The 25,986-nt window shown below is 46.4% G+C and overlaps 1 protein-coding gene across 3 annotated transcripts in view; it reads left to right on the top strand.

Moving 5' to 3' along the window:
• Nucleotides 1–7,099: 7,099 nt before the first annotated feature.
• LOC142907361 (uncharacterized) overlaps nt 7,100–25,986 on the top strand; it is a 39,964-nt gene continuing 21,077 nt past the window's right edge. The window contains exons 1-6 of one of the 3 annotated variants that reach the window (XM_076056797.1): nt 7,100–7,158; nt 13,179–13,359; nt 15,593–15,789; nt 17,822–18,014; nt 20,013–20,161; nt 21,478–21,673. In XM_076056797.1, the coding sequence (XP_075912912.1) occupies nt 13,296–13,359; nt 15,593–15,789; nt 17,822–18,014; nt 20,013–20,161; nt 21,478–21,673 (799 nt within the window). In that variant the 5' untranslated portion in view covers nt 7,100–7,158; nt 13,179–13,295. Of the gene's footprint in view, nt 7,159–11,543; nt 13,360–15,592; nt 15,790–17,821; nt 18,015–20,012; nt 20,162–21,477; nt 21,674–25,986 lie in introns of those variants that run through there. The other 2 variants (XM_076056796.1, XM_076056795.1) reach the window with 2 other exon arrangements.

Here is a 25,986-nt window from a genome sequence, read left to right as displayed (position 1 = left end):
CAATAATGAAGGTGCATCCTGCAACTACCTCGACTTGTGCTACACTACATTTGGTGTCAGAAGTGGGGTTCCACAGTGACCGCGAAGAGGAACTCACATATAGCGTCATTGGGATGAGGACGCTTCATTCCTCCGACAGCCCCGGGACCCGGGACCCTGGTTATGATGCCCGTTGGCTGTGGAGCAGCAGGAGAGTCGCCGCAAATCAGCGCGAAAGCCACTGCACATCAACGCAGAGCAGCTACGTATGTGCTGGGAGAGCGGCTACGCATCCATGGGGAGAGCGGCTACCCATTATGGGGAAAGTGGCTACACATCTGCGGGGAGAGCAGCTACACATCTGCAGGGAGAGCGGCTACACATCTGCGGGGAGAACGGCTGTGCATTGATGGAAGAGCAGCTGTGCATCGGCAGGAGAGCGGCGTGATTTTCCGCGGTCGCGCACCGACCATGTGGCATGATGGAGGACCGCCGTGTCGAGAGGGGCGCAGGACGTCGCGGAGGGCACGCTGTGGTCACGGAGTGAAGTCACGCGGAGACCCCGGCTGGAGCATCTGTTGGAGCAAGAGCACAGGAGCCTGGACAGGCGACCATGCATATGGTGGGTGCCATTTTTCCCCTGTAGGACCTACCGTGGCCAGCGGGTGCCATTTTGAGGCGAGCGCCGGAATGTGTGGAAAAGGCGCAGAGTTCGGCGGCACAGCAAGGGGCCGCTTTTGACCTGCCACGGCAGGCCCACACAAGATTCCTACAGAGAGAGCAAGGGGAGGCCGAGACACCCTACACTTTCCAGGAGGCGCTGCTGGTGCTGGGACAGGAGGCATACCCGCACTTGGGTGAATGGGCACTTGACGTTGTGGTGGAGGTGCTGGCGTGGGAGTTGAAGATCGCCCTGCCCTCCACCCCTGGCGCAGAGATCTCGTCTTTAACCGTGGCTCAAAAAATGTAAGCCTACGAGGACCACCAATATCGGTCAAGGATGGAGTCTGGGCCATGGCAGATGCAGGACATGATGGCTGCGACTCGTGTCGCTGTCGTCTTTGCTGCCTTCATCGCAGCCACCTTCATTCGATAATTGCATGGCCGGACACTTGTTGGCTATCTCAGTCGACGCCGTCGGTGCAACCCGGTTAGGGTTGTGTCTAGGCTGTGCTGTATGGCAACGAGAGCGGAGGAGGTGATCCTGTGTTGTGAACGGGCGAAGGGTGTTACACTAAAGAAGGTGCCTTCTGCAACTAACTCGTCTCCGACTTGTGCTACACTACACATACACACGAGTTTACGTATCATTGAGTATGTACAATTGAGTTTAAATACACGAGTTTATGTATAATTGAGTGTATGTAAAATTTAGTGTGCATACACATTCGTTTCTGTATCATTGAGTGTATGTACAATTCAGCTTACGTACACTTGAATTTACATATCATTGAGTGTATTACATTTGAGTTTACATACACATGCGTTTACGTATCATTGAGTGTATGTAGAATTGAGTTTGAGTATCATTGTCTCACTCCCTATACCCCAGGCAGAGGTTTCCTGTTGGCTGCCCTGGCTGCGTGAGACCCGCCCCCCTACTGTACGTACAGTGCATACAGTAAGTAGATCACACCTGTTCTGCGTGGTCAGAACCACGAAGCCAGCGGAGCTTTAACGGGAAATTACCGTCTCACGACTAAAATAGTTCCATGCTCATAACCACAGAGCCACTGCACACACACACACACGCATCCGGTTAATTAATTACTGAATGTTCCATGAGTCTTGAGAAGAGTAATATTTGCCTACTTTGAGATATGGTTCAGAGAGCACGGACATTGACTAAGCAAATGTAACAATAAGTTGCTGGGCATTGTAGCGAGAAGAGAGAAAGAGAAAGACACGGATTCGGGAACATTCGCATGTCAGAGACGTTGCAATTGACTCTGAATAAAAGTGGCTGTGCTTGGGTACTGGCCCAAGACTAACGACTGAATGGTAGCCAGAGGAAGAAAGGTGCCCAAGAGTAAGTCCATCGTTCAGATGGAGTGATGAAGTAAATTAAAACAGATTCATTGTTTTTCATCCGGGAGGGTGGGGAGGGGGATGCCCCGTAACATTCATGAACACCACATTTATCCCAATTTAAAGAGCTACTACCTTAGACATCTTGATTAGAAGCTTTTGTGATTGCAGGAATCCATTCTCTTTGGTTCTTTCGGTAAAGTCACGTAGGTATAAAATAAATCACGACGTTTTGGGCGCAACACAAGCGTCCATCATCAGGTGGTCTGCTGCTGAGGCAGACTGTTTTAAAAGGTTAGAAATGGGTGTAGCTCAAGGGTTATAAAGAAGTGGCCAGGGCAAGTGATGTTAACGTGGGAAATTAGCATGTAACTGTAGAAAAGAAGGGGAAGAAGAGCGGACTCGTCGACGAGTGAGTGCAACCCAACGGGTGTAATCCAAAGTGTGCCTGTGAGTATGAGAGTGCACTCTAAAACAATTTGAGCATGAGAGTGCAATACAAAGGCAAGAGAGTGCAATGCAACGGACTGTGAGCATGAGAGATCTATGATAGAGGCATAGAGAGAGAGAGACAGACAAAGAGTCGAAATAACAGCTGACATAGGCAGGTAGGATGGAAACATCACAGTCAGTTAAGACTTTACCTGGTTAATAACGTCCTTCCAATGATTATTTATAGCATAGGAATGAGTTCCGACTGATCGACCTTCCAGCATTTACAATCAGCGGGCAAGTGCCACACCCGTGTGGCTGCATCACTGCGTCGTAGCTGCTATTAGAGAAAGGTCGTCATTAATTAGCAATACATGAGACAAACTCAGCGTGCGCTGTGTATGGAGTGTGTAGATAGGGGAACACGTGGATTGCAGGTCATACGCATCATTCAGGACACATAGGGTTATTGTTGTTATACAACAATCATAATGATCACATTCGGGTATTATTGTAAAGGGTGGTCTAAAAGTCAGAAGACATAGCGTTGTTATTATTATACAGGGTGTCCTCAAAGTCAGAAAACAAAGAGTTATTATTTTACAGGTTGGTCAAAATATTAGGATACAGGGTTATTATTACTACACGGGTCTAGTAGCTCATTGGGCTTTAGCTGGTACATAAAATAATATTCTTGGTTCTTTCAGTAAAGTCACGTAGAAGGGAAACAATAAAATAATAATATAAAACAATAAAATTCTCACGACGTTTCGACTGCAACAGAAGCAATCATCATCAGGTGTGAAAACCACACAAAGAAAATTTGAAATAACCGCCACTTTTCTTTTTCAAATTTTCTTTCCGTGGTTTTCACACCTGATGATGATTGCTTGTGTTGCAGTCGAAACGTCGTGATAATGTTATTGTTTTATATTTTTATTATTTTATTGTTTCCCTTCTATGTGACTTTACCGAAAGAACCAAGAATATGAATCCCTGCAGTCACGAAAGCTTTAAATAAAAAAAAATGTTTAAGTGTCGGTCTCTATAAGTATGGGTCTCTATGGGTTTCTCTGGGTCTCTATGCGTGTGAAGTATGTGGCTGCTGCATTACATTCCCACTTAACGATGCTGACAGGTCACTTCCTTGAGCCGTTATAACTTCTCGCCAGATCACTTCTGAAATAAAAAAAACCTAATAAGTCAGTGGGCTTTACCTGGTAAATAAAATAATTTTTACTACGGGTTTTCTATGGTTTCATATGAGTCGCTGGATCTATATGGGTATCTTTGAGTCCTTGTGGGTCTCTATTGTACTCTATGAGTCTGTAGAATTTATAAAAAAATGATATTTGCTAAAAATTCCCACAACATAAGCTGTTTCGTTAAGTTGCTATCATTTGTGGCCAGGTCTCTTCTGACACAAAGAGCTCATAACACAGTGGACCTTACACCTGGTAAAATAAAAATAAGTTTATAGTTTTAGTTGCTCCCCTGTCAAAGCAATCCGTCGATACGACAGGCTGCAGGTTTTATCTTAATGAGTGACATGATTTGTTTTGAAAGCGTAAAGCCGATTGTGTTTTTAGAAGTTAAATTATGGCAGAGCAGTTGGAATAGGGAGTGTCAAGTTCTTTGAAGTCAATATTTCGCACATACTTGCGATGCAAATTTGTGGGTTATAGGAGCGCCACGGCGTGACAACAACATTGGCGCACGCTATGGCAACCATTCTACAGCTGCCCATACACCATTCTACAGCTGCCCATACACCATTCTACAGCTGCCCATACACCATTCTACAGCTGCCCATACACCATTCCACAGCTGCCCATACACCATTCTACAGCTGCCCATACACCATTCTACAGCTGCCCATACACCATTCTACAGCTGCCCATACACCATTCTACAGCTGCCCATACACCATTCCACAGCTGCCCATACACCATTCTACAGCTGCCCATACACCATTCTACAGCTGCCCATACACCATTCTACAGCTGCCCATACACCATTCCACAGCTGCCCATACACCATTCTACAGCTGCCCATACACCATTCCACAGCTGCCCATACACCATTCTACAGCTGCCCATACACCATTCCACAGCTGCCCCTCTGCGTGTGAGTGAGTGCCCATGTGTGAGAGGCATCAACTTACGCAAATACCCCTCCACATAACCTTAACCACATTTGGGGCAAATGCTGTCAATGAGTAGCACTCGCTCACGGTCAACACCAGTGATGATGATCTAAACTGGTCCTGGGACTCTCCTAGGTCGTCTCAGCCTCAAATGAGTTCCTTGGTGTGAAGTATAAACATCGCCACCAGGGAGACAAAGGCGGTCGGGCGTAGTGCTGTTCACCCCCCCCCCCCCCCCCCCCCGTGTGCTGTGCCGGCCTTCACAGGCACTGCTACTCGCGAACAACACTTGCCCGAACAGTCTGTTAAGGCTCTACGTGGAACATTTGTATTTGAGAATCTGTGTGAAACCGACAGACTTACCCAGATACCCATATACTAATCTAGTGACCCATATACAGTGAGGGAAAACGTATTTTATCCCCTGCTGATTTTGTACGTTTGCCCACTGACGAAGAAATTATCAGTCTATAATTTTAATGGTAGGTTTATTTGAACAGTGAGAGACAGAATAACAACAACAAAATCCAGAAAAACGCATGTCAAAAATGTTATAAATTGATTTGCATTATAATGAGGGAAATAAGTATTTCACCCCTCTGCAAAACATGACTTAGTACTTGGTGTTAAAACCCTTGTTGGCAATCACAGAGGTCAGACGTTTCTTGTAGTTGGCCACCAGGTTTGCACACATCTCAGGAGCGATTTTGTCCCACTCTTCTTTGTAGATCTTCTCCAAGTCATTAAGGTTTCGAGGCTGACGTTTGTCAACTCGAACCTTCAGCTCCCTCCACAGATTTTTTTATGGGATTAAGGTCTGGAGACTGGCTAGGCCACTCCAGCACCTTAATGTGCTTCTTCTTGAGCCACTCCTTTGTTGCATTGGCCATATGTTTTGGGTCATTGTCATGCTGGAATACCCATCCACGACCCATTTTCAATGCCCTGGCTGAGGGAAGGAGGTTCTCACCCAAGATTTGACGGTACATGGCCCCGTCCATCGTCCCTTTGATGCGGTGAAGTTGTCCTGTCCCCTTAGCAGGAAAACACCCCAAAAGCATAATGTTTCCACCTCCATGTTTGACGGTGGGGATGGTGTTCTTGGGGTCATAAGCAGCATTCCTCCTCAAAACACGGCGAGTTGAGTTGATGCCAAAGAGCTCCATTTTGGTCTCATCTGACCACAACACTTTCACCCAGTTGTCCTCTGAATCATTTAGATGTTCATTGGCAAACTTCAGACGGGCATGCATATGTGCTTTCTTGAGCAGGGGGACCTTGCGGGCGCTGCAGGATTTCAGTCCTTCACGGCGTAGTGTGTTACCAATTTTTTTCTTGGTGACTATGGTCCCAGCTGCCTTTAGATCATTGACAAGATCCTCCCGTGTAGTTCTGGGCTGATTCCTCACCGTTCTCATGATCATTGCAACTCCACGAGGTGGGATCTTGCATGGAGCCCCAGGCCGAGGGAGATTGACAGTTCTTTTGTGTTTCTTCCATTTGCGAATAATCGCACCAACTGTTGTCACCTTATCACCAAGCTGCTTGGCAATGGTCTTGTAGCCCATTTCAGCCTTGTGTAGGTCTACAATCTTGTCCCTGACATCCTTGGAGAGCTCTATGGTCTTGGCCATGGTGGAGAGTTTGGAATATGATTGATTGATTGCTTCTGTGGACAGGTGCCTTTTATACAGGTAACAAGCTGAGATTAGGAGCACTCCCTTTAAGAGTGTGCTCCTAATCTCAGCTCGTTATCTGTTTAAAAGACACCTGGGAGCCATAAATCATTAAAATGCAAATCAATTTATACTTTTTTTGACTTGATTTTTTCTCGATTTTTGTTGTTGTTATTCTGTCTCTCACTGTTCAAATAAACCTACCATTAAAATTATAGACTGATCATTTCTTTGTCAGTGGGCAAACGTACACAATTAGCAGGGGATCCAATACTTTTTTCCCTCACTATATGGACGAACCACTTGATGTGCACCTGGTCCAAGCACGCCGGTAATTATCGCCGATTGATTATCTCTGACAAATGAAGGGACAAAAGCTTCATGGAGAAATATGGGACCCTAGTAGAGACGCCTTGTGCAATTCGACAAATCGTGTAAGCTAAACATGAATTATACAGTTGGAGACTGCTTCCTTCAGCCTCATCACCACCACTTCGCTATTTCTCTTCTCCTTTTCACAGTGGCTCAAGTTAGCTGACTTAAAGCCATGTTTTTTTGTTAATGTTTTTAGTACAATAAAATAATGCAAGCCCGACATACCCCACTAAAAAGTTCTGGCAACAGGTCACAAAATCCGCAGTCTTCCATTCTCGCACGACGGAATCACACGAAATTGGAAGAAAAGAAGGGGAATAGGTCGCGCGCTAACCCAGCAAAGTAGCGACCTCACGTTAGAGGGAACAATGGCATGTAAATGGGGAGGGGAAACTGGGGGGTGGGGTGGGGGTGGGGATTGGAGAATAACAACCAGCTGGAGGGGGAAGGGGGGGAAGAGTGAAAAAATGGGAGGGAGGGGAGACCGAGAACAGCCCTAAGAAGCAAGATAACCTGCATGCGGTGAGTGGGCTTCTGAGCCGGCCCCCCACCACTCCTCACTCTGCCTTCCCATTTGAACCCTGAGGGGCTCTGCTTCTCTTTTTCTCATTCCCCAACTCTCGACCTCCTCGTCCCTTTTGCTCATTTTAGACTCTGGAGGAAAGGAGACAACGTGGCTTTGAACTCCCATTCCCTCTCTTTACGCTTGTGGCTTCAGTGATCCAGGCGCGTCTGTGCTAGGAGGGTAATGTGCCACTTGCCATGATGGGGGGTTCCAAATAACCAGAATAGTCTTTCTGGCTATTCAAGGTTTAGAGTATACCAATGTATACCATGCTGGTATCTCGTCAAGGCGTCGGGTTTCAGGCCCCCAAGGGTCTCTTCTAACCTCTCCCAACGGGGAGAGGTTAATGCTGCGTGTCCTCAAAAATAGCCCCGCAATTTATTGATAAAGTTTCGCAACATTTGGGCATAGCTAAAAAGAATGGAGGTAAGTTTGCGCAGTGCCTCAGGAGGATATCTTGGACAGTCTGGGGAAACCTCCACGAATGGTGCTCTCTTTTCATGAGTCAGGTGTGCACGATGCATACCTTTATATTGAATGAGCCTGAGTGGTAGTGCTCTTGGGCCTCATCTTGGGGCTTGCCAAATCTGTATCCATACCCATGGCATGATCTCATACGGCACGGACCTGCTCTGAAGTTCGTTTTTTTTTTCATCCCCACCACCTGTGATAGCAACAGTCTATGAGAAAATGAGGGGCTCATTGTATGTTTGTTGAGCGACCTTCGCACCGTACGTAGCCAACCGCGCTCATCGGAGGTTGCTGCGAATGATTTGACAATGGCTTCATGACCACCACCACCACCAGGCCACTGCCACGAGCACCACCAGCACAAAATATCCCCCATGTAGCCTCCGCATACTGTTGGGGCAAGTGCTGTTCGCGACTAGCACCTATGAAGGCCGGCATGGCACACTCGGGGTGGGTAACCACCACCATGCCCACCCGCGTTTGTCTCCCCCGAGATATTTACACGCTGCATTATATAATCAAATTACATAGCTCCAGTGGCTTCCGAATATCGGAAGAGCGTTCCAGATGGCCACATAAGGGCATCTGAAAGCAATGGTTAGCCAAAAGCTGCTCCTGCGAAGACTGGAGTTCGCATGATGGTTTATGCTACTTGACGAGATCAGCAAGGTATTGTGGTTCAATTGTGGCTAGCACTTTGTATGTAATGAGTGCACTTCTGCCAGGCTAGGTGCAACGTTGAGGGGCTACACGTGACTTGTGCTCTCCACCTTAAGAAAATACCTGAAGGACTTTGGTGACAAATTAAAAAGGTCAGATTAATCGGATCCAAAAATGTACTGGGACATCCTGATGTGGAGATGCTGTGACGTTCTGTACTGTAGCACTCACACTGGTGCCATGCCATGGCTGAGTACTAATTCCCAGTTTGAATCTCCAGCTCGAACACAACAAGTGAGAATGTCCATTTGAAATCGGCAATGAGAATCGCAACTAACACACCAAAATTAATCATGTGACCTTGGATGCCTGTCCTCTCCCATATGACAAACCTGGACAAAGAACTCCCCACCCAAACGAGCCTGACGTACACCAAGGTACCGTACCTGAAATTAAGAGCCACTGCAACACTGCCGATCAGAATCGAAGACTGGCAGAGGAACGACCGAGATAATTCAAACATCATCCCCAATCAGCGCCTCGTCGTGTGTCCCCCCACCATTCAGACACGAGGAAGCTCACTGCAAGTGGGTAACCTGACAGAATCAGAATATTCAGACTGGAGGAAAAATCCGATAAGTTATGAAGCTCTTTTTCACAAATGTCGAGTAGTGGCACGGGGTCAGAGAGTTACAACAACAAACATTAGCGAAAAAAGCGATAGGAGTGTAAAGTATTAGAAAAGTAAGCAATTCACTTACAAATAAATAAACGAAATCTTCGCTATTTTTATCTTGCCAGGTAAAGCCCACTGAGCTAGTAGTTATTTTGCAGACGCTACCTGACCCAAATAATTGCTCGCGGAAATGGCCACGACAGGTGCAATGACCTTTTCCACAAATGGAAAATAAGCGATTCTGATGCCCCGCAACAAACAGTGGAAAACATTGTGTGTGGTGTGTCTCTGCGTGAGTTTGTTGTTCTTTGTGTTTCTATGGATCTCTGGTGGGTCTCTGTGAGGCTATGGGTCTCTGTGTGAATCTAATTATTCCTGAGTCAATTGATCTTTTGTGAGCATATGGGTCTTTGTTGTGAGTCTATGCGTGAGTTTGTGAGTATCTTTTGTGAACGAATGTCCACTGTGGGCATTCTCCGATTGCATGAGTGGTATTCGTGCTTACAGTACTCTGTCGACAACAGCTGGACTAACAATTTAGACATCGATTCATAGTTGTTGCTGAAATCGCATCTCACAGCGGTGGCGAGACATTAACTATCTTGCCTGGTAAGCAGGAGGTTGTGCGTTCGATCCCGACCCTGATGTCTGTATATTTGCGGTTTGCATGTTCACCACGTGGTCGCGTGGATTTTTCTCCGGATCCTCCGTCATTTCCATCTACATTTAAAAACATGCGTTTAGATCCGTAGTTCTTAACCTGGGGTGCACGAGATGCCCTTTCTGAGGTTGTGAGACATGCCAGATTGTTTAAGAAGGTAAATAATCGAAAACAAAAATTCTGCACGGGCACATAAGTACAACTGCTTTGTTTCATCAAGCCCATGTATTTATTAACATTATACATGTTTTATCGATTGAGAACGAAAGGGTTAAGGCTGCAGTAAAGGTTAAGAACCACTGGCTTCGATTACTAGGCTGATGTAACTATCCACATGAGCGATTAATCTTCTTTGGTTCTTTCGGTAAAGTCACGTAGAACGAGAATAAAATAAGAAATTGATAAAATAAAATAACAATAATATTCTCACGACGTTTCGGCCACAACACAAGCGGCCTTCATCAGGTGAAGGGACGAGACTGTCTGGTAGGACAGCGCTGGAGTGCGATTAAGTTGAGCTTTCTCATTCATCACCACGTCACTTCTGAAAAACAGCTATATAGCTCAGTGGACCGTACCTGGTTTAGATCAAAAGATGAAAGTATAGTGAAGAGTATATGGCCCCATTCAACATCGGCTGTAAATTATTCTTATTAAATGACCATTTTTTTACAAATACAAGCACAGCTATTTTGTTAACCCGCTGCTGTAATAGAGCCTCGCCACTCCATGCGGGCCATGGGGGATATTTTGCCATACTTCACCACGTTAGTTATGGTGATGGACTTAACCGGAGGCTCTTTGTTAGTTCGCTTGTCAACCCTTAACGCTGTAGCGTACTGCGGAGTTGGTGAAGTGTGTGTGGGGAAATTGCTGCTGGCTCAGCACGGGAGCTTGTGGGTTCTTATCGTGACTCCCGGCACAGCTGCACATGAAACCACTAACTCAAATATGTATATATGTACACACATAATTTATTAATTAATTGCGCTTACAGCATTAGTTTCTTATTTATAGTGGCGCATGCACAATGGTCTCCCACAGCCTCATCACCGCCAGCTTAGTCCATGAGTCCAATTCAGATATTTCACTTGGCGGTTCCACTTGAGGTGTCATCTCTTTCGTAGCTTCCATATCTTTTCGTGGTCAACAACGTAGTGGGATTATCAAGTTATTCACTCGTTGTCAATAACGATGAAGTTGTGATTACCGTTTTGCCTTAGAGGGATTATCAAGTAATTCACTCCTATCGGCTACTCAGGCAGTAAGTTGATGGTATTGCATTGACAGTTGACAATCACAACTTACAAAAAAAACAACACATTCGTCAATAACATTGCCTTAAAATTAAATATGGATGAGAGTTGATTTATATGGAAATGGACTTTCTTCATAGTATTGTGCATAACTATATGTGACCAGAGAGATGGAGTTGATAATTAGAGTTGGAAACTGCACTTTGCACCATGCGGACCGATGGTAATCGCATTTCAAACTTATTTTGTAATCACCCGTGTTTAAACAGGAGCACGAATAGTTACCTAATAGTAGCCGTCACTGAGTTCGACAAAAACCTTCAATAATCAAAATGTGTTTCTAAATACTCATTTATATTCAATAAAATATAATAAAATGTTACTAACACATTGCATTGTGGGAAGTTTTGTTGCTGTGAGCAGGGGTCGCTGTAGATCCCCAGGGTGTAATTACAAACTTCTGAAGACCGTCATTTTGCTTGCACTGCTCCTATCCCATGGATTTCAGCATCCTCATGAACTCAGGAACTGAGTGACCATCCACAGTTTCAAAATATAACTCAAAATCGTTCCTGCCCAGCCTGGCATCTACAGATGAAGATTAAGAACATAGTGTCACAACTGTGTATGGTATGAGATTAGTATTATCGCTTTAATTGCGCGGTTTGAAAGTTATATTAGAGAAGGATATTTTCAGTACACGGGCTTTAGTTTAGGAGCCTTTAAATAAATGCAGGCAGACCTGGCTTAGCGGGATCCCATGTTTCATCATGTGGGGGTCCTCGGCTTACGAATGGGTTACGTTGCTTCGACCATCCGTAAGTCGATTTGCTCGTATCTCGGAACTCAATATTCAATTGTAAATACGGGAAGTGTATTGGATGTGTTCTGGTTCAACAAAAAAGGGAAGCCGAATTAAACTCGTAAGAACAAATGTGTATTAAAAATCTGTATCGTAAATACATTTAAATTATGTAACGTGAAAAGAGAAATATCTGTTGTATTTTCACTTACCATAAGTCCTGATGCTGGCTTGCTTGTCGGAAGGCGCGTTTCACGCGGGATTACATCTCGAAGAAGATCTCTCCGTCGAAGAAAAAAAGTTCCACGGTTCGGTTCGTAAGTGCGACCGGACATTTGCAAGTGCAGATGTTCAGAAGTCGGATGTTCGTATCTCGAGGACAGCCTAAAGTGCTCTGTCCTGGATACATTCATCGCCCATTCTCTTCCCTCCCCTACCTTTACCAACTCCCGATGCACCCCGCTATCGTGACCACCTCCGCTTCCATATCCGCTACGTGTAAGGCTACACGAGGAATATTTTGAGTTGTCCATTTCGCTGGCTAGGAGATGTTAACTACCTCGCCTGGTATGCAGGAGTTCATTGATCCGTTCCCGACTATGACGCCTGTATATCTGGAGTTTGCACATTCTCCCAATGGTCGCGTGGATTTTTCTCCGTGGCTTCCGGCGTTTCCCTCCACATGTATAAACATGTGTTTAGAGTATTTGGCAGCTATATGATACGCCACTTCGTTGAGTATTATTTGTGGCCAGGTCGCTTTTGAAAAAAGAGCTATATATCTCAGTGGGCCTTACCTGGTAAAATAAATACAAAAATGTGTTTATATGTTGGGGTGGAGCGGTGGCACAGTGGTTAGCACACTGCACAACAAATTCAGTTATGTACTGTGTGTATTGTTACCACAGCAATTCACAGCGTGTTCGGAAACTAACTCTCCTCTAGGTGGACTCAACCCTAAAATTGCGCACATTTTGGTAACATTTCTGCAATGTACAACGCTTGTGTCTTTCCGGTATATTAGTTGTAGGTGGCGTAGCCATTACCACACACGCCCGACCACCTTTGTCTCACTCCCATTGCTTTAGAACGGTGCTAACAACCCACGCCATCGTCAGCGCACCACGTGATAAGGATTTCAGGCCGAGCTGATCTATGCGAGCTGCCGAACAGATGTTGCAATTCCGCAATTTCCTGAGCGGAATGCAGCGAGCATTAAGTCTGAGTTCCCCTTCGTGGTTACGGAGTGGAGCTGAGACTCGCAGAGGAGCTCACAGACGGGAGCGTCGCTCCGCATAATAGGAGCTCGCAAACTCCAGACAGACCCCTCCCTGCGCCACAAAATTGGGAATTATCAGTTACACTGGAACGGCGCATTTATGGGACGCCAATTTGTTTAACGAACCGAAAAGTATCACTGCTGTTGGTGGTGGTGGCTTATATTTCAGTAGCAATCGATCCGCATTGGAGTTCCACGGCTCGCCTCCACGAGTGGAGAATTGCTACCGATTAAGATTACAAGCCAGAGGAAGCGTCGTCACGTTTTAATCGGTGACGGAACAGCTGCGATGGCCGTGGATTTAACGACCTCTGTGCCAGCAACCATCATCATCATCTCCGTGGTGATTTCAGGTAAACACCTATCTATATCACGCTTTGCCTCGCTTTGTGTTGTTATAGGTGGCGATTACACAGAGGTCTGTGTGTGTGTGTCCGAGTGTTTAAATGTCTGCACCGGTTTAAACATTCAGGCTGGCCTTCCTACGATAAATGCTTGGGTTTAATCAGACTGAATTATGTGTGCATCTAAATCCTTTAAAGATCTGGACAAAGTCCCATCAGTGAGCTCCTCCGGCAGGAAAGGCTGCATTGGCTGGGTCATGTAGCCCGCATTCCCAGCCACTGCATGCCCAAGAAGCTTCTGTTTAGCCAGGTAGAAGGGGCTAAACGGGCGTGGCACGGTTTGGAGAAGGATGTGGAGCTGATTTGACTTGCTGATGACTTGTACCAGCAGTGTCAAGATCGGCCTCTGTGGAAGAGGTTCGTAAAATAAACTGCTGGGAAACTGGAAGCAGTCGCCCTCCAGCAACAATGGAGGGCAGAGGAGCGACGCTCACAACAATGAGCGGAGCGCCGAGCGACTAAAACACAGCAAGTTGGCACAGTAGGGCGCACAGGTGGTGCATCTAACAATGCATCTCAGTCAGCCAACCCATGGCACCTGCTGGGTCTGTTCTGTGACCTCCTTCCGAACCTTCGACACTTCCCGTTGCCTCAAAATGCACCTGGACTGGCACAGGAGCCATGGTGACGCCACCGCCACTTAATATAAAATGCTGGGTATTGTTATTATTAGGTCGACTCGCCGTCAAATGAGTACCTGGTGTGGTGTGCAGTAAACATCGCCACTGGAGAGACAAAGGCGACCACGCATGGTTTTGACCACCCACTCCCTCGTGTGCCGTGCCGGCCGTCATAGTTGCTCGTGGGCAGCGCTTGCCCCAACAGTCTGTTGTTGGGTACACGGGGGATCTTTGTATTGTCTTTGTGTTTGTGTGCCGCTGTCTAGCATGTGTTTTTTTAGATTCACTGTCTCTTGTAACTGACATCCTTTCTTTAACCAAGTGAGAACCCGTTGCGATTCACTATCTTGTTATGGACGTCCTTTATACAATCTCGTGTGAGTCCATCGAAATTATCCGACTGTGCTGACTGACGTCCTTCATTTCACCAGGTGAGAGCCAATAGGGATGCAATATCTCAAATGATGCCCTTTATTTAACCCAATCTCATCTGCAATACATGCCTACCACCTTCTCTTCTGGATTTCTGCATCGCCTCCTGTCTTTCCGCAATGTTCCAGGCATCCATCTCAGACACCTGCACTCAAATGGTAGCAACTCCTCATCGAGCATCTGAGTTCGGGGCTGGCTTTGTGCAGGGCCGGGTTAAGGTTCTTGTCGACCCTAGGCACTTATTTTTCTTAGGCCTTCAGTGATAATTTTCTACAGTTGATACTGCTGCCCAATGTCACTACTACCGCCGCTGTCACTCCCTTTATTGTGCGAAAAACACCATTTGAAGATGTTGTTGCCAATTTTGCAATTAAAAATCTCAAAGTTCATCTTTGGTGTTAATTTCTCTCACTTTATGAAAAAAAAAGATTGCCATTGACATGACTGCCTCTTTATATATACACGGTGCCTATCCATGCTATATAAATACATTTATTAAAGAGAATATATTGTTTACATGTTTTTTATCATACAAAAAAAACATTTTTTCTAGGCCCATTAAGTTTGTGTAGACCCTAGGCAGAGTGCCTACTGCCTACTGTGCCTGTTGGATAATACGGCCCTGGCTCTGAGTTCCACACCGTAACACAGAGAGCACTGCTGCCTCACTTACCAGCACTTCTCCGCTTGCTGAGTGTCACGTTTTTGCTGGCAGAAACAGTGTGACCAACAGTACGCCGAGTATAAGATAGGGAGCTGCACACAGAAGATGGGTTCATCAAAATGCGTTTGGATTAATTTAATCAAATAATACTCTCTGGTTCTTTCAGTAAAGTCACGTAGATATAGATATTTTTTTTAAAAGAAAACACGACGTTTTGGTCGCAACACAAGACGGCCGCTTGTGTTGCGACCGAAACGTCGTGTTTATTTTATTTTCTATCTACGTGACTTTACCGAAAGAACCAGAGAGTATGGATGCCTGCAATCACAAAAGCCTCAAATGAAGGTTAGTCAAATAATGTTTATGTTGCTGTGATGCCACGCGAAAAAAAGGTGGCAGGATGCTGGCTGATGATTGCTGATCGTGCCCCATGTTTCATCGCTCGCCTTCTCCTCTGCTGCTGCAGGAATCATTGCTGCTGATTATGGGAAGACGAAGGCCGTGTGTGAGAAGCAGCTCTCTCATTGCTCCAAGGGGTATAACGTGTGCGGAGTTGAGGGGGAAGATCTGTTGGTCAGATGCCAACTGCCTCCAAACATCAATCAATCTAACATGAAATTGGCTGATCTATCACAGCTACGTTCACCACTTAAAGAAACCACAGTGAGTTCCTCTTCATCTGTCGCTCCGTTTCACTGTGAGTAGAGAGGCGGGTGGGGCACGTGCATCGTAGCACAACACGTGGCACGGCTCCGCGTTCTGGCCGAGTGGTGCTGTGTTGGCAGCACACGACTCATGTTTGCAAGTTCACGAGTTATTATCCTCATTATGGTGAACTTAGCCCATTATCATCGTCATTCTTCTATTGATTAAAATCAGCACGTCTTCGTCATGCCGTATGAATGTGAATCTGTCAGGACTGGTACAGGGTAGCAAATAAGAATTAGCGTCATGAAACTAATTTAAGTGGAGACACTTTGAAAATCCTTTACCTCGAGAAAGCAAATAACGTTTCTCTATTTTGAAAAGGAACATTGCCCCCTTTCAGATGTTGTAGCTGAGAGCTATGTGTACGTGCTCCAGCTCACTGGCTCGGTGGTGCTGGTCGGAGATGCAACGGGCCCTATGGTGTAGTGTTTTGATGAGGGAATTTTTCTGGGTTGGATGGTGGTGGGAGGCAGGCTATAGATAGGCATCCGTGTGGGTGGCTTTCCTGTAGACAGAATGTCCCAACGAGCCATCAGGTTTCTTTTGGATCAAAACATCCAGGAATTGTAACTTGCCATCCTTTTCCACTTCCGCGGTGAATATGATGGCTGGATGTATGGAATTGATGTGGTTGAAGAATCAGTTCAGTACTGGCAGGCCATATGGCCAGATGCCAAACGTGTCATCTACAAATCTCTTCAACAAGGAAGGTCATAGGGTGGATGTCTGGATGGCATCTGTCTCAAAATTCTCCATTAAAACATTCGCTACCACTGGCGATAAGGAAGAACCCATTGAGGTACCCTTGTTTTAACGCTGTGGGCTCACACGAAATTAATTATTACAAGACAGAAGTACTCTGCAAACCTACCGGCTACCTTCAGAGATTTGTTCATGAAGCCATCCAGATATATAAGCACAGACACAACCAACCGAGAAGATGGGTACAAACTGAGCAATCATTGGATTGACGTTATTAACCAGGTGAAGTCTTAACTGACTGTGATGTTTCCATCCGACCTGCCTATGTCGGCTGTTATTTCCTAATCTCTGTGTCTCTCTCTCTATGCCTCTCTCTTAGATCTCTCATGCTCACATGTCCTTTGGATTCCACTCTCAAGCCTTTGGATTGCACTTTCATGCTCACATGCCCTTTGGATTGCACTCTTTGGATTGCACTCTCATGCTCACATGTCCTTTGGATTGCACTCTCATGCTCACATGTCCTTTGGATTACACTCTCATGCTCACATGCCCTACAGTCCATCTCTCACAATCGCAGGACGTTATTAACCAGGTAAAGTCATAACTCGCTGTGATGCTTCCATCCTTCCTGCCTTTTGGCTGTTATCTCCGACTCGCTGAGTTGCATTGCCCTGTGGGATGCCTTTGCGTTAACGGGCTGGGGTCTCACTAACATGGCCACTTCTGCTCCCTTAGCCTCGATGTATCGTTGGTTCTTACTGTGTTATGGGCTGTGTGTCTCAATGGCATGGCCACTATTGCGGTGGTTCTCTTGCGTTGGCGCTTTTGGCTCGTGGAGGCCACTATTTCTCACATTAACATCACTAGACCTGCCCACTTCTTTATGACCCTTGGGCTACACCCATTACAAACCTTTTAAAACAGTCTGCCTCAGCAGCAGATCATGCTTTCTCACCTGATGACGGACGCTTGTGTTGCGCCAGAAACGTCGTGATTTATTTTATTTTATACCTACGTGACTTTACCGGAGATCCAAAGAGTATGGATTCCTGCAGTCACGAAAGCTTCCAATCAAGATCGTTCTGGCTATGCCCACTTTCCCACCACTGCAGGGACCACGCCCCTTCTGTGCCTTGGCCACGCCCACTCCACCTGCTGTGAGGCGTGGATTTGTTCAGCCAGTGAACACTCGCAGCAAATAGCGGGGCCAGGCCTTGACAGAGTGCAGAATGTTTATCACACTTCTCTTCTCTCTCCCCAACGCCCCCGACTACCGCATCAGGTTGGCGAATACAGAAATTCCATGACTGAAACAGAAAACAGCATGCGGTTTAAGTTCCACGGTTTCGAAGAGAAATGTGTGGTCTTTGTTGCTCACAATGCAAACATGGCACTCAGTGGAAACTACAGCTGTAGAGTGCTGAATGTTCATTCTGGAGACGAAAAAGCAAATCTTGAAGTTAAGATCTACAAAGGTACAAGCTCAGAATTATGTATACACTGATTGTTCAGTAAGATTGAATATTTGGTCAAACATTACCTGGTTTGAATACTCTATAATTAATGTTGAATGTATTCGTGCATTACCTGTCCGTCTATAAGTATACACTGATTGTTCAGTAAGATTGAATATTTGGTCAAACATTACCTGGTTTGAATACTCTATAATTAATGTTGAATGTATTCGTGCATTACCTGTCCGTCTATAAGTCTATGACGATCCAATATAAATGTCAAAATAAGCAGACTATCTCCTTCATATGTCCCTCCACATAACACAAACGTAATTACTACACTTTCCATCAGCCACAAGGCGTTCTGGGAGTGAATTGTTTGGGAGTAGCATCATTTCAGTAGCAATATAAATCACAATTTAGTAAATACGTATTAACGTCCCTTACATAAAACGTGCAGAACTGATCCAAGTGTTTCAAAGACGTGGCGACAAAATCAGCACTAAAATTATTCACCTTGCCAGCCACAGACATTACGTCATTGCGTGTGATGTCATGTCCATCCACGTGCGGGATATTCATTCTTGTTTTGTAATATTTAATATGGTGATAACATATAAATCGCCGAATGTAGCGGAGTGACGTGTCTGCGTCTCATCTCTGTGTAGTGAGAGATGTCCTAGCTGTAGAGGGCAGAGATGTCAATGCGTCTGTGTCTCTGTCTCAGCTCTGTCTGTAAAGAGACAGGTCTTAGCTGTAGAGGGAGGTGATGTCTCTGTGTCTATCTAAACTGTCTGTGTCTGTAGAGATGGATGTCCCAGCTGGAGAGGGCAGTGATGTCACTGCGTTTCTGTCTCAGATCTGTCTGTGTCTGTAGATATGTCTCAGCTGTAGAGAGATTCACAGGGAAGTTACATATCTGTCTCTATGTCTCCGCTCTATCTGTGTCTATAGAGAGATGTCTCAGCTATAGAGGGAGCTGACATATCTACCTGTGTCTGTGCCTCAGCTCTATATGTGCCTGGATAGAGATGTCGCAACTATAGAGGGAGTTAACATTGATGTCTCTTTGTCTGTCTCAGCTATGTCTGTGTTTGTGTAGTGAGTCCAACTGAGTCGCAGATGTTGTCTTGGGAGCAATGCTATTTATTAAGCAACTTTAACATAACATCGCACAATCTACACTCGGGTATCGAATGCCCATCTAACCACGCTACGGCAGAACCAGACACGGTCCACTGCGGACCACAAGCTGGGTCCCGGACCACGTGGCTAGAGGCTTGGATCTTCTCACACCAGCACACGAAGAACCTCGAGCTCCTCACGGGGCCCCCGTTATATCCCCCTGGGCTGGGGCTGGCTCCGCCCTTCGCCCCGCCCACCTTTTAGATCTCTCCGGCTCTTTCTCGAAGGCTCCTGAGAGCTCTTTTAGACCACGTGACCACCCAGCGGCCCCCGTCCACTGGTGGTCCCCCTCCAATATCATCCAGTCACGTGTCAGCAGGTCGAACCAGCGTATCGTGCCCCAACGTAACCCTGGCTGGCTGACGCTCCCTCTGGCTCCCTCACCGGGAGCCGGCACCGCACGCCGCTCGTGGTGCCTCCGCGCTGACCAGCGCCCGCCCAAGCCCCCCGCTAGGGCCGGTACCACGCCCAGTAAGCGGGCTGCGCGTAATGCCAACACATCCACCGCCGTGGCTTCGTAAGCCCGGCACCACACAGTGACAATCACAGTCACTACATCTGTAAAGAGATAACTCAGCTGTAGAGGATGGTAACGTCTTTGCCTCTGTGTCTCAGCTCTATCTGTGACTGTAGAGAGAGATGTCTCAGCTGTAGAGAGGGGTGATGTATCTGTCCTTGTGTCTGTCTCAGCTCTGTCTGTTTCTGTAGAGAGATATCTCAGCTATACAGGGTGATGATATCTCCGTCTCAGCTTTGTTTATGTCAGTAGAGAGACGTCTCAGCTGTATAATGGGGGAACGTCTCTGTCTCTGTGCCTCTGTCTCTGTGTCTCAGCTCTGTCGGTGTCTGTAGAGAGAGATGTCTCAGTTGTACAGGGAGGTGACGTCACTCTGTGGTGCAATGTCACGAGAATGGAGCGTGAGGAGCGCCTGTGCAGGGTCACGTGGACGTTCTCCTCTACATCGATGACCGTGAGCCTCAACGTGAGTCTCGGCCCCACATGTCCCTTGCACTTTCACTGACCTTGTGACAGTGACCCCTGAGTACACCTCACATGTGAAATACATTTAGTTATATTCTTAGTTTTTTCGGTAAAGTCACGTTGAAGAGAAACAACAAAATAATAAAATATATATAAAACAATAAAAAAAATTCTCACGACGTTTCGACCATAACTCAAACGGTCGTCTTCAGGTGTGTTGGTTCGCATAAATTTATTTTTAAACGGCGCATTTATTTATTTATTTAAAAAACCGTTAGCGCCACGCGCAACGATTTGGCAGTTTACCCAGGACTAGTCCATCTATATTCTGAAAAGAGGAGGGAGGAGACGAAATTTGTTATAATGTATGCTGTCTGAAAGCCACTGTAAGCGTGAACAATCAATTAAGACCTGAAATGGTTTATCAAATCTTTCCAATGATTGCTAAGATAGAATCCATCTTCTCGGTTGAAATTGTCTCTGTGCTTGTATATGTTTTATTATTTTGTTGTTTCTCTTCAACGTGACTTTACCGAAAAAACTAAGAATATGAATTACTGCAGTCACGAAAGCGTTAAATCAAAATTTACATTTAGTTAGTTCTACCCATCCAAGGTAGCAGCATCGACGTTTCATTTGTAGGTTTATATTTGATTTTTAACCGCAAAACACCCAAAAATTGGCACAAATAAAGGAGTAAAAATGTGTCCGTTTGATAGGGTTTGTGTGTTTGACTGTTAGAGTTCTGCACAGAATCCCACCACGAGTTTCACGATCCTGGTTCTAGTCCGCATTGTGGTTCACTTTTATCTTCAAAGGGCGAATATTTGCTCACGTCGTTTTTACACTGCTTTTTTTATATAATCTTCAGGCACTTATGTGAACGCTGGTTAGTGTGGCTAAACATAAACATGAGCAAAGTAAAGTTATTTATAACGAGTTTTTTATTGAAGTTATGTTTATGTTGGCGCAGGTTAACATTGGCCTGCAGCAAAGATAGCCTCTTTCATCCTACACCTCTGATTAGCCCGGTTGGCTATGTATGAGGCACGCATGGTGTGAAAGAAGTTCAACGTACATACGTCAGTAATTTGGGTATAGGGTCATTAACTATCTCACTCTGATTAGCATGAGCAGCAATGATTCTGATAGCAATGATGTAAATATTCTGGGAACAGCAGGGTCCGTGTTGACTCCTATGTCTCACAGGCTGACAATGGCCATAATGATGTAGCTGAGTGACGTTTCTCTGAGACCAGTTTCGTCAATGCTAATAGCGTGCACCGTGTCCTGTCTTTACGGATGAATGAATTCAAGGACTCACAAGTCCCGAGCGGAGTGCAACAGCTGGGCCCCATGATGTACGAGGGACACTTCGACCTTAGGGATGGCTCCAGCCATGTGACGCTCTATAACATCACACGAGGTGGAAATTTCTCCTGTGCTATCAACACCACCAGCTCGAGAGGAACCGCCACTGGACATCTGCGGATTACATCACACAGCACTACCGGTAAGAAGCCCCTTTACTCAACACGATGGCCATCAAAGTGGCATCTAAAGCTGACTAAAAAGTTCCTGTTGCAATGCATTATTGTTGCTTTTATTCGTAAAAAATAAAATCGCACTTGGGTTACCAGTGTGCAGCAGTTGTGTTCACTTACATTTGCCCGATTGCACCACAACAATACCGCAAATTGCTGGAAATAGGTATCTCAGGGATGAACGTGGTTGTCATAGTGATGCACCGGCAATGAAAGAGAACAATAGGGAACCACAATTCTCATCTGTGTGCAGATGTTTACAAGTAAAACTGATTTCATCTTCGTCCAGGTGACTAACATGCTCGCTATAAATTGAGGCGTAAATGATGACTCCGAGGCAGATCTCCGTGTAGGGGCTCACGCCACGTTTTATTAGGGGCTCACGCCAGTTGTTTTATTAAAGACCTCTCCGCACACGACTCTGTGTACTGCCCCCTCACTGCCTACACTCCACACCCCAGGGGAAGGGTACTGGGGGGTCCCTAGCACCCGCAGGCTACCCTAGCCTGGTGCCAATTTCACCCTACCCCGGGGTCCCATCGCTCCCCCAGGGGAAGGGTACTAGGGATTCCCTAGCACACCCACAGGCTACCCTAGCCTGGTGTCAATTTCCCCCTACCCTGGGTCCCGACTTTCACCCTTCACGTTCCCGGACCCTCCAGACGACCTCGAACACGTCACGGATCCCAACCTAAATATCCCAGGGGGACATGATGTCACCGTCCTGCCCCTGTCCATGACGTCACCATACGTGACGTCATCGTACCGAAGGGTGAGCGTGACATGACGTCACTAACTACTACTCTACAAATGCATGCCTCCCGCAATGTATTCATTTTTTGACTGCTTCAATTATTTGCCTAAGTTCCCCATGCTTGGCTTGGTTAAGTACTTTGGACTGCTCAGATAGAGTAGTGGGTGTGTTCTCACAGCTACCCCAGCGTATGCTGCGTTAACGTTGAATGATCTAGGGAGAATATCTGACATCAGACAACACCATCGAGGTAAATACTAAATATCTTGGTTCGAGATTTTCACAGCTCACAGATGGCTGTGTTGTTTGAAACTAAAGGTTTTCCAGCCAGCACTATTATTCTGTTATGATGATGGGTCTTTCTCATCGTTTACAGGTTTAGTGAAAGCTGAAAATGTAGTAATGGGTTGAGATTGATTACCAACCTCATCGGTCACACATCACCATTAACATACACGGTGGCTTTCAATAACATTCATATATATTTATCTGCTGCTAAATATAGAGGAGAGACTATTGGTTGCATGTCAATTAACTCAAACAGGCAGGTTATAAAAATACTAACTAAACTAAATAACTCCAACTGGAATACTGCATACATGCTTGTGGTATACGGGCATGTCATTGAACCATATGGTCAGCATAATTGCGATCCAATGGAAATAATTCTGTGTGCAGACGTATTCTACTATAAGAGCATATATGAGTATAGGTAAGTACCATAATTTGTTCAACTCCGCTATGAAACATACCAAATCACGTATCTGAACCTCTGTGTTTCGGTCTGAACCACTTGTATCTTCCCTGCTGCTGCATTAACTCCCCATATTGATTTCACATGCCAACTATGCCACTCACTCCCCCTGGCTATGCGATATATTTCCCATGCTTTGCTGCTGTGCAACTTTCACCGTGCTTTCTTTCCCACACGTTCCTCGCACTTTCTCAAGTGCACTATCGGCCCGCTGTTCTGGTTGCTATTGGCCACTCAGTTCTATGAACAACCCCGTGTTGTTTTAATAACCCCACTATCTAAAAATCCATTTCGATCCGCTCACTTGTATACCCAGCGGGGATGGAATTTCAGACGCCTGCTTCAGGCATTCTTTTAGAGAATTATTTTTCCCTCGGATAATCCTCTTCCCCAATTGGTTCACCTAGGATTCTACCATCCCAATGGCTGAGTTCCTTTCTTATAACTTTACTCTGAGTCTACAGCATTTGGACCCTAGGCATTCAACAAAACTGCTCGCTTCGCGGGCCGCAACATTTCGCATCTCGCATGCTGCAACGATTTCCTTTCACCCTGCATTTAATTGGCTGCACAAACTCCTCCTCTCCCCACTCACACCCACGCAATACTCCAACACTACACAATTGACAGGCGAACTATCAGCCCCTCAACCACATTATCCACCATTATCATCATTCTCCTCATGCTCATCTTCATCCATCCTTCGAAATGCGACCACAAAGCTTATTACGCCATGCACGTGAGGCGACAGCATTCCACAGTCAATCCACCACAGTGAACCTCAGCCTCCTAACTTTGCTACATGATGATGGTGACTCAGATTAAACTCTGCAGTGGCTCATTTTGTCGTTCATTTCTCAGTCCGCTTGTCCTGGTGAGGGTCCCAGTGGCAGCATGTTGAGAAGGACGGTCCAGACCTCCGTTTCCCTAGCGACAGATTTGAGCCCTTCCTATAAAATCCCCAAGCATTCCTAGGCCAGTAGAGCGACATAATCCCGCCAGCATATCCTGAGCCGGCCCCGGGGTCTTCGCTCAGTGGGACATGCCCGGTAGAGTTCCATTGGGAGTCTACCGGGAGGCAGCAGCTCGACTCTGAAGCTCTCCCGGATTACCGAGCTCCTCACCCGATCACGGAGAGTGTGCCCGGCAACCCTGCGGAGAAACCTCATTTCAGCACCTTGTACCTGCTATCTCATCCTTTCGGTCATTACCCAAAGCTCATGACCATAGATGAGGGTGGGAATGTAGATCGACCTGTAAACTGCAAGGTTTGTTCGAGAACTCAGCTGCCACTTCACTAACATGGAACAGAACAGCGCTCGCAACACTGGGAATGCCGCACCAATCCATCAGCCGATCTCCCGCACCCACTTACTATCACTCGTGAAAGAGAAAATGAGGAACATCAGCTCCTCCACTAAGGGCAGTTGTTCCCCCCTCACCTGGAGAGAACAATCCACCATCTACCAGGAGTGAACCATGACCTGAAATTTGAAGGTGCTCATCCTCATCGCAGCTGATTCACACTCGGCATCAAACTGTTCAAGTGCACACTAAGATCATAGACTGACGGGGCAAAGAGGACTTCACCTGCAAAAAGCAGCGATGCCACCTCCATGCCCCCATAATCAAATACTCTCCATACCTCAGCTGTTCCTTGATATCCTGTCGGAATCTAACACCCACAGTGAAATAATTTGATTTAACACCAAGAATACGGACATAGCTCTCACTCCAGTAATAGAGGGACCAGATGGAGCACACAAGCGGCACCGGAACATCATACTCCCACAGCACCTCCCACAATACATTGCGGGGGAACACGGTCATATGCTTTCTCCAAGTCGACAAAGCAGAGGGAGACCGAAGAAGCATACTCCCATGACCCCTCAAATATCTGTGAGAGGGAATAGAGCTCATCCATTGTTCCACGACCATGACGGAATCCGCATTGTTCCTCCTGAATCTGAGGCTCGACAACCGGACACAGCCTCCTCTTCTGCACTCTGGCATAGGTTTTATCTGGGAAGCTAAGGAGTCTGATTCTTCTGTAGTTGGAGCACGCCCTCTGGTCACATTTTTCTTAAATGCCAACACACATGTACTATACCCGCGTTCCAGGCAACATTAACCACGACACTCCTACACTGTCCAGCACTTTCGATAACTCCTGGCGAATCTCGTCGACCCGAGCAGCTTGGCTGCTATGAAGGTGCTCGAATGCCACAGTGACTTCAGCAACCGTGATGGATCTGACCCCCCCAGCTGTTTCCAGGTCTGCCTCCTGAGAGGAGGGCATGTCCACCGTGTTGAGGAGCTCCTCAAAGTGTTGCTTCCACCTCTCGTCTATCTCCTTAGTTGAGGGCAATGTTACGCTACCACCCTTACAGAAAACAGCCTGGGCCACGTCCGGTCGACTCCTCCGAAGTCGTCGGATGGTTTGACAGACCATCTTTGAGGCTGCCCAGTAGTCCCTCTCCATAGCCTCTCCAAACTCCTCCCACGCCCGGGCTTTTGCATCAGCGACTTCTGCAGCTGCCGCCATCATGGCAAGTCAGTACCTCTCAATAGAGTTGGGAGACCTTTTTCCAAGTATAGGTCAGAAATCTTTCTTCAGCTTGACAGCTTTCCTCAACACCCAGCAGGTCCTAGGGTTGCCGCCATTACAGGCACCAACTGCCTTCAAGCCCCAGCTTTTCACAGCTGCATCCACAATCGAGGTCCTGAACATGGTTCACTTGTAATCAATGTCCACGATCTCCCCCGGGAGTGCA

This window comes from Petromyzon marinus, chromosome 78 (assembly GCF_048934315.1).
Source record: "Petromyzon marinus isolate PM22_M1 ecotype Great Lakes invasive population chromosome 78, UKy_Petmar_22M1.pri1.0, whole genome shotgun sequence".
Taxonomy (NCBI): Eukaryota; Metazoa; Chordata; class Hyperoartia; order Petromyzontiformes; family Petromyzontidae; genus Petromyzon; species Petromyzon marinus.
The sequence above is the reverse complement of the archived record's forward strand: the minus strand, read 5'-3'. Positions and strand labels throughout refer to the sequence as shown.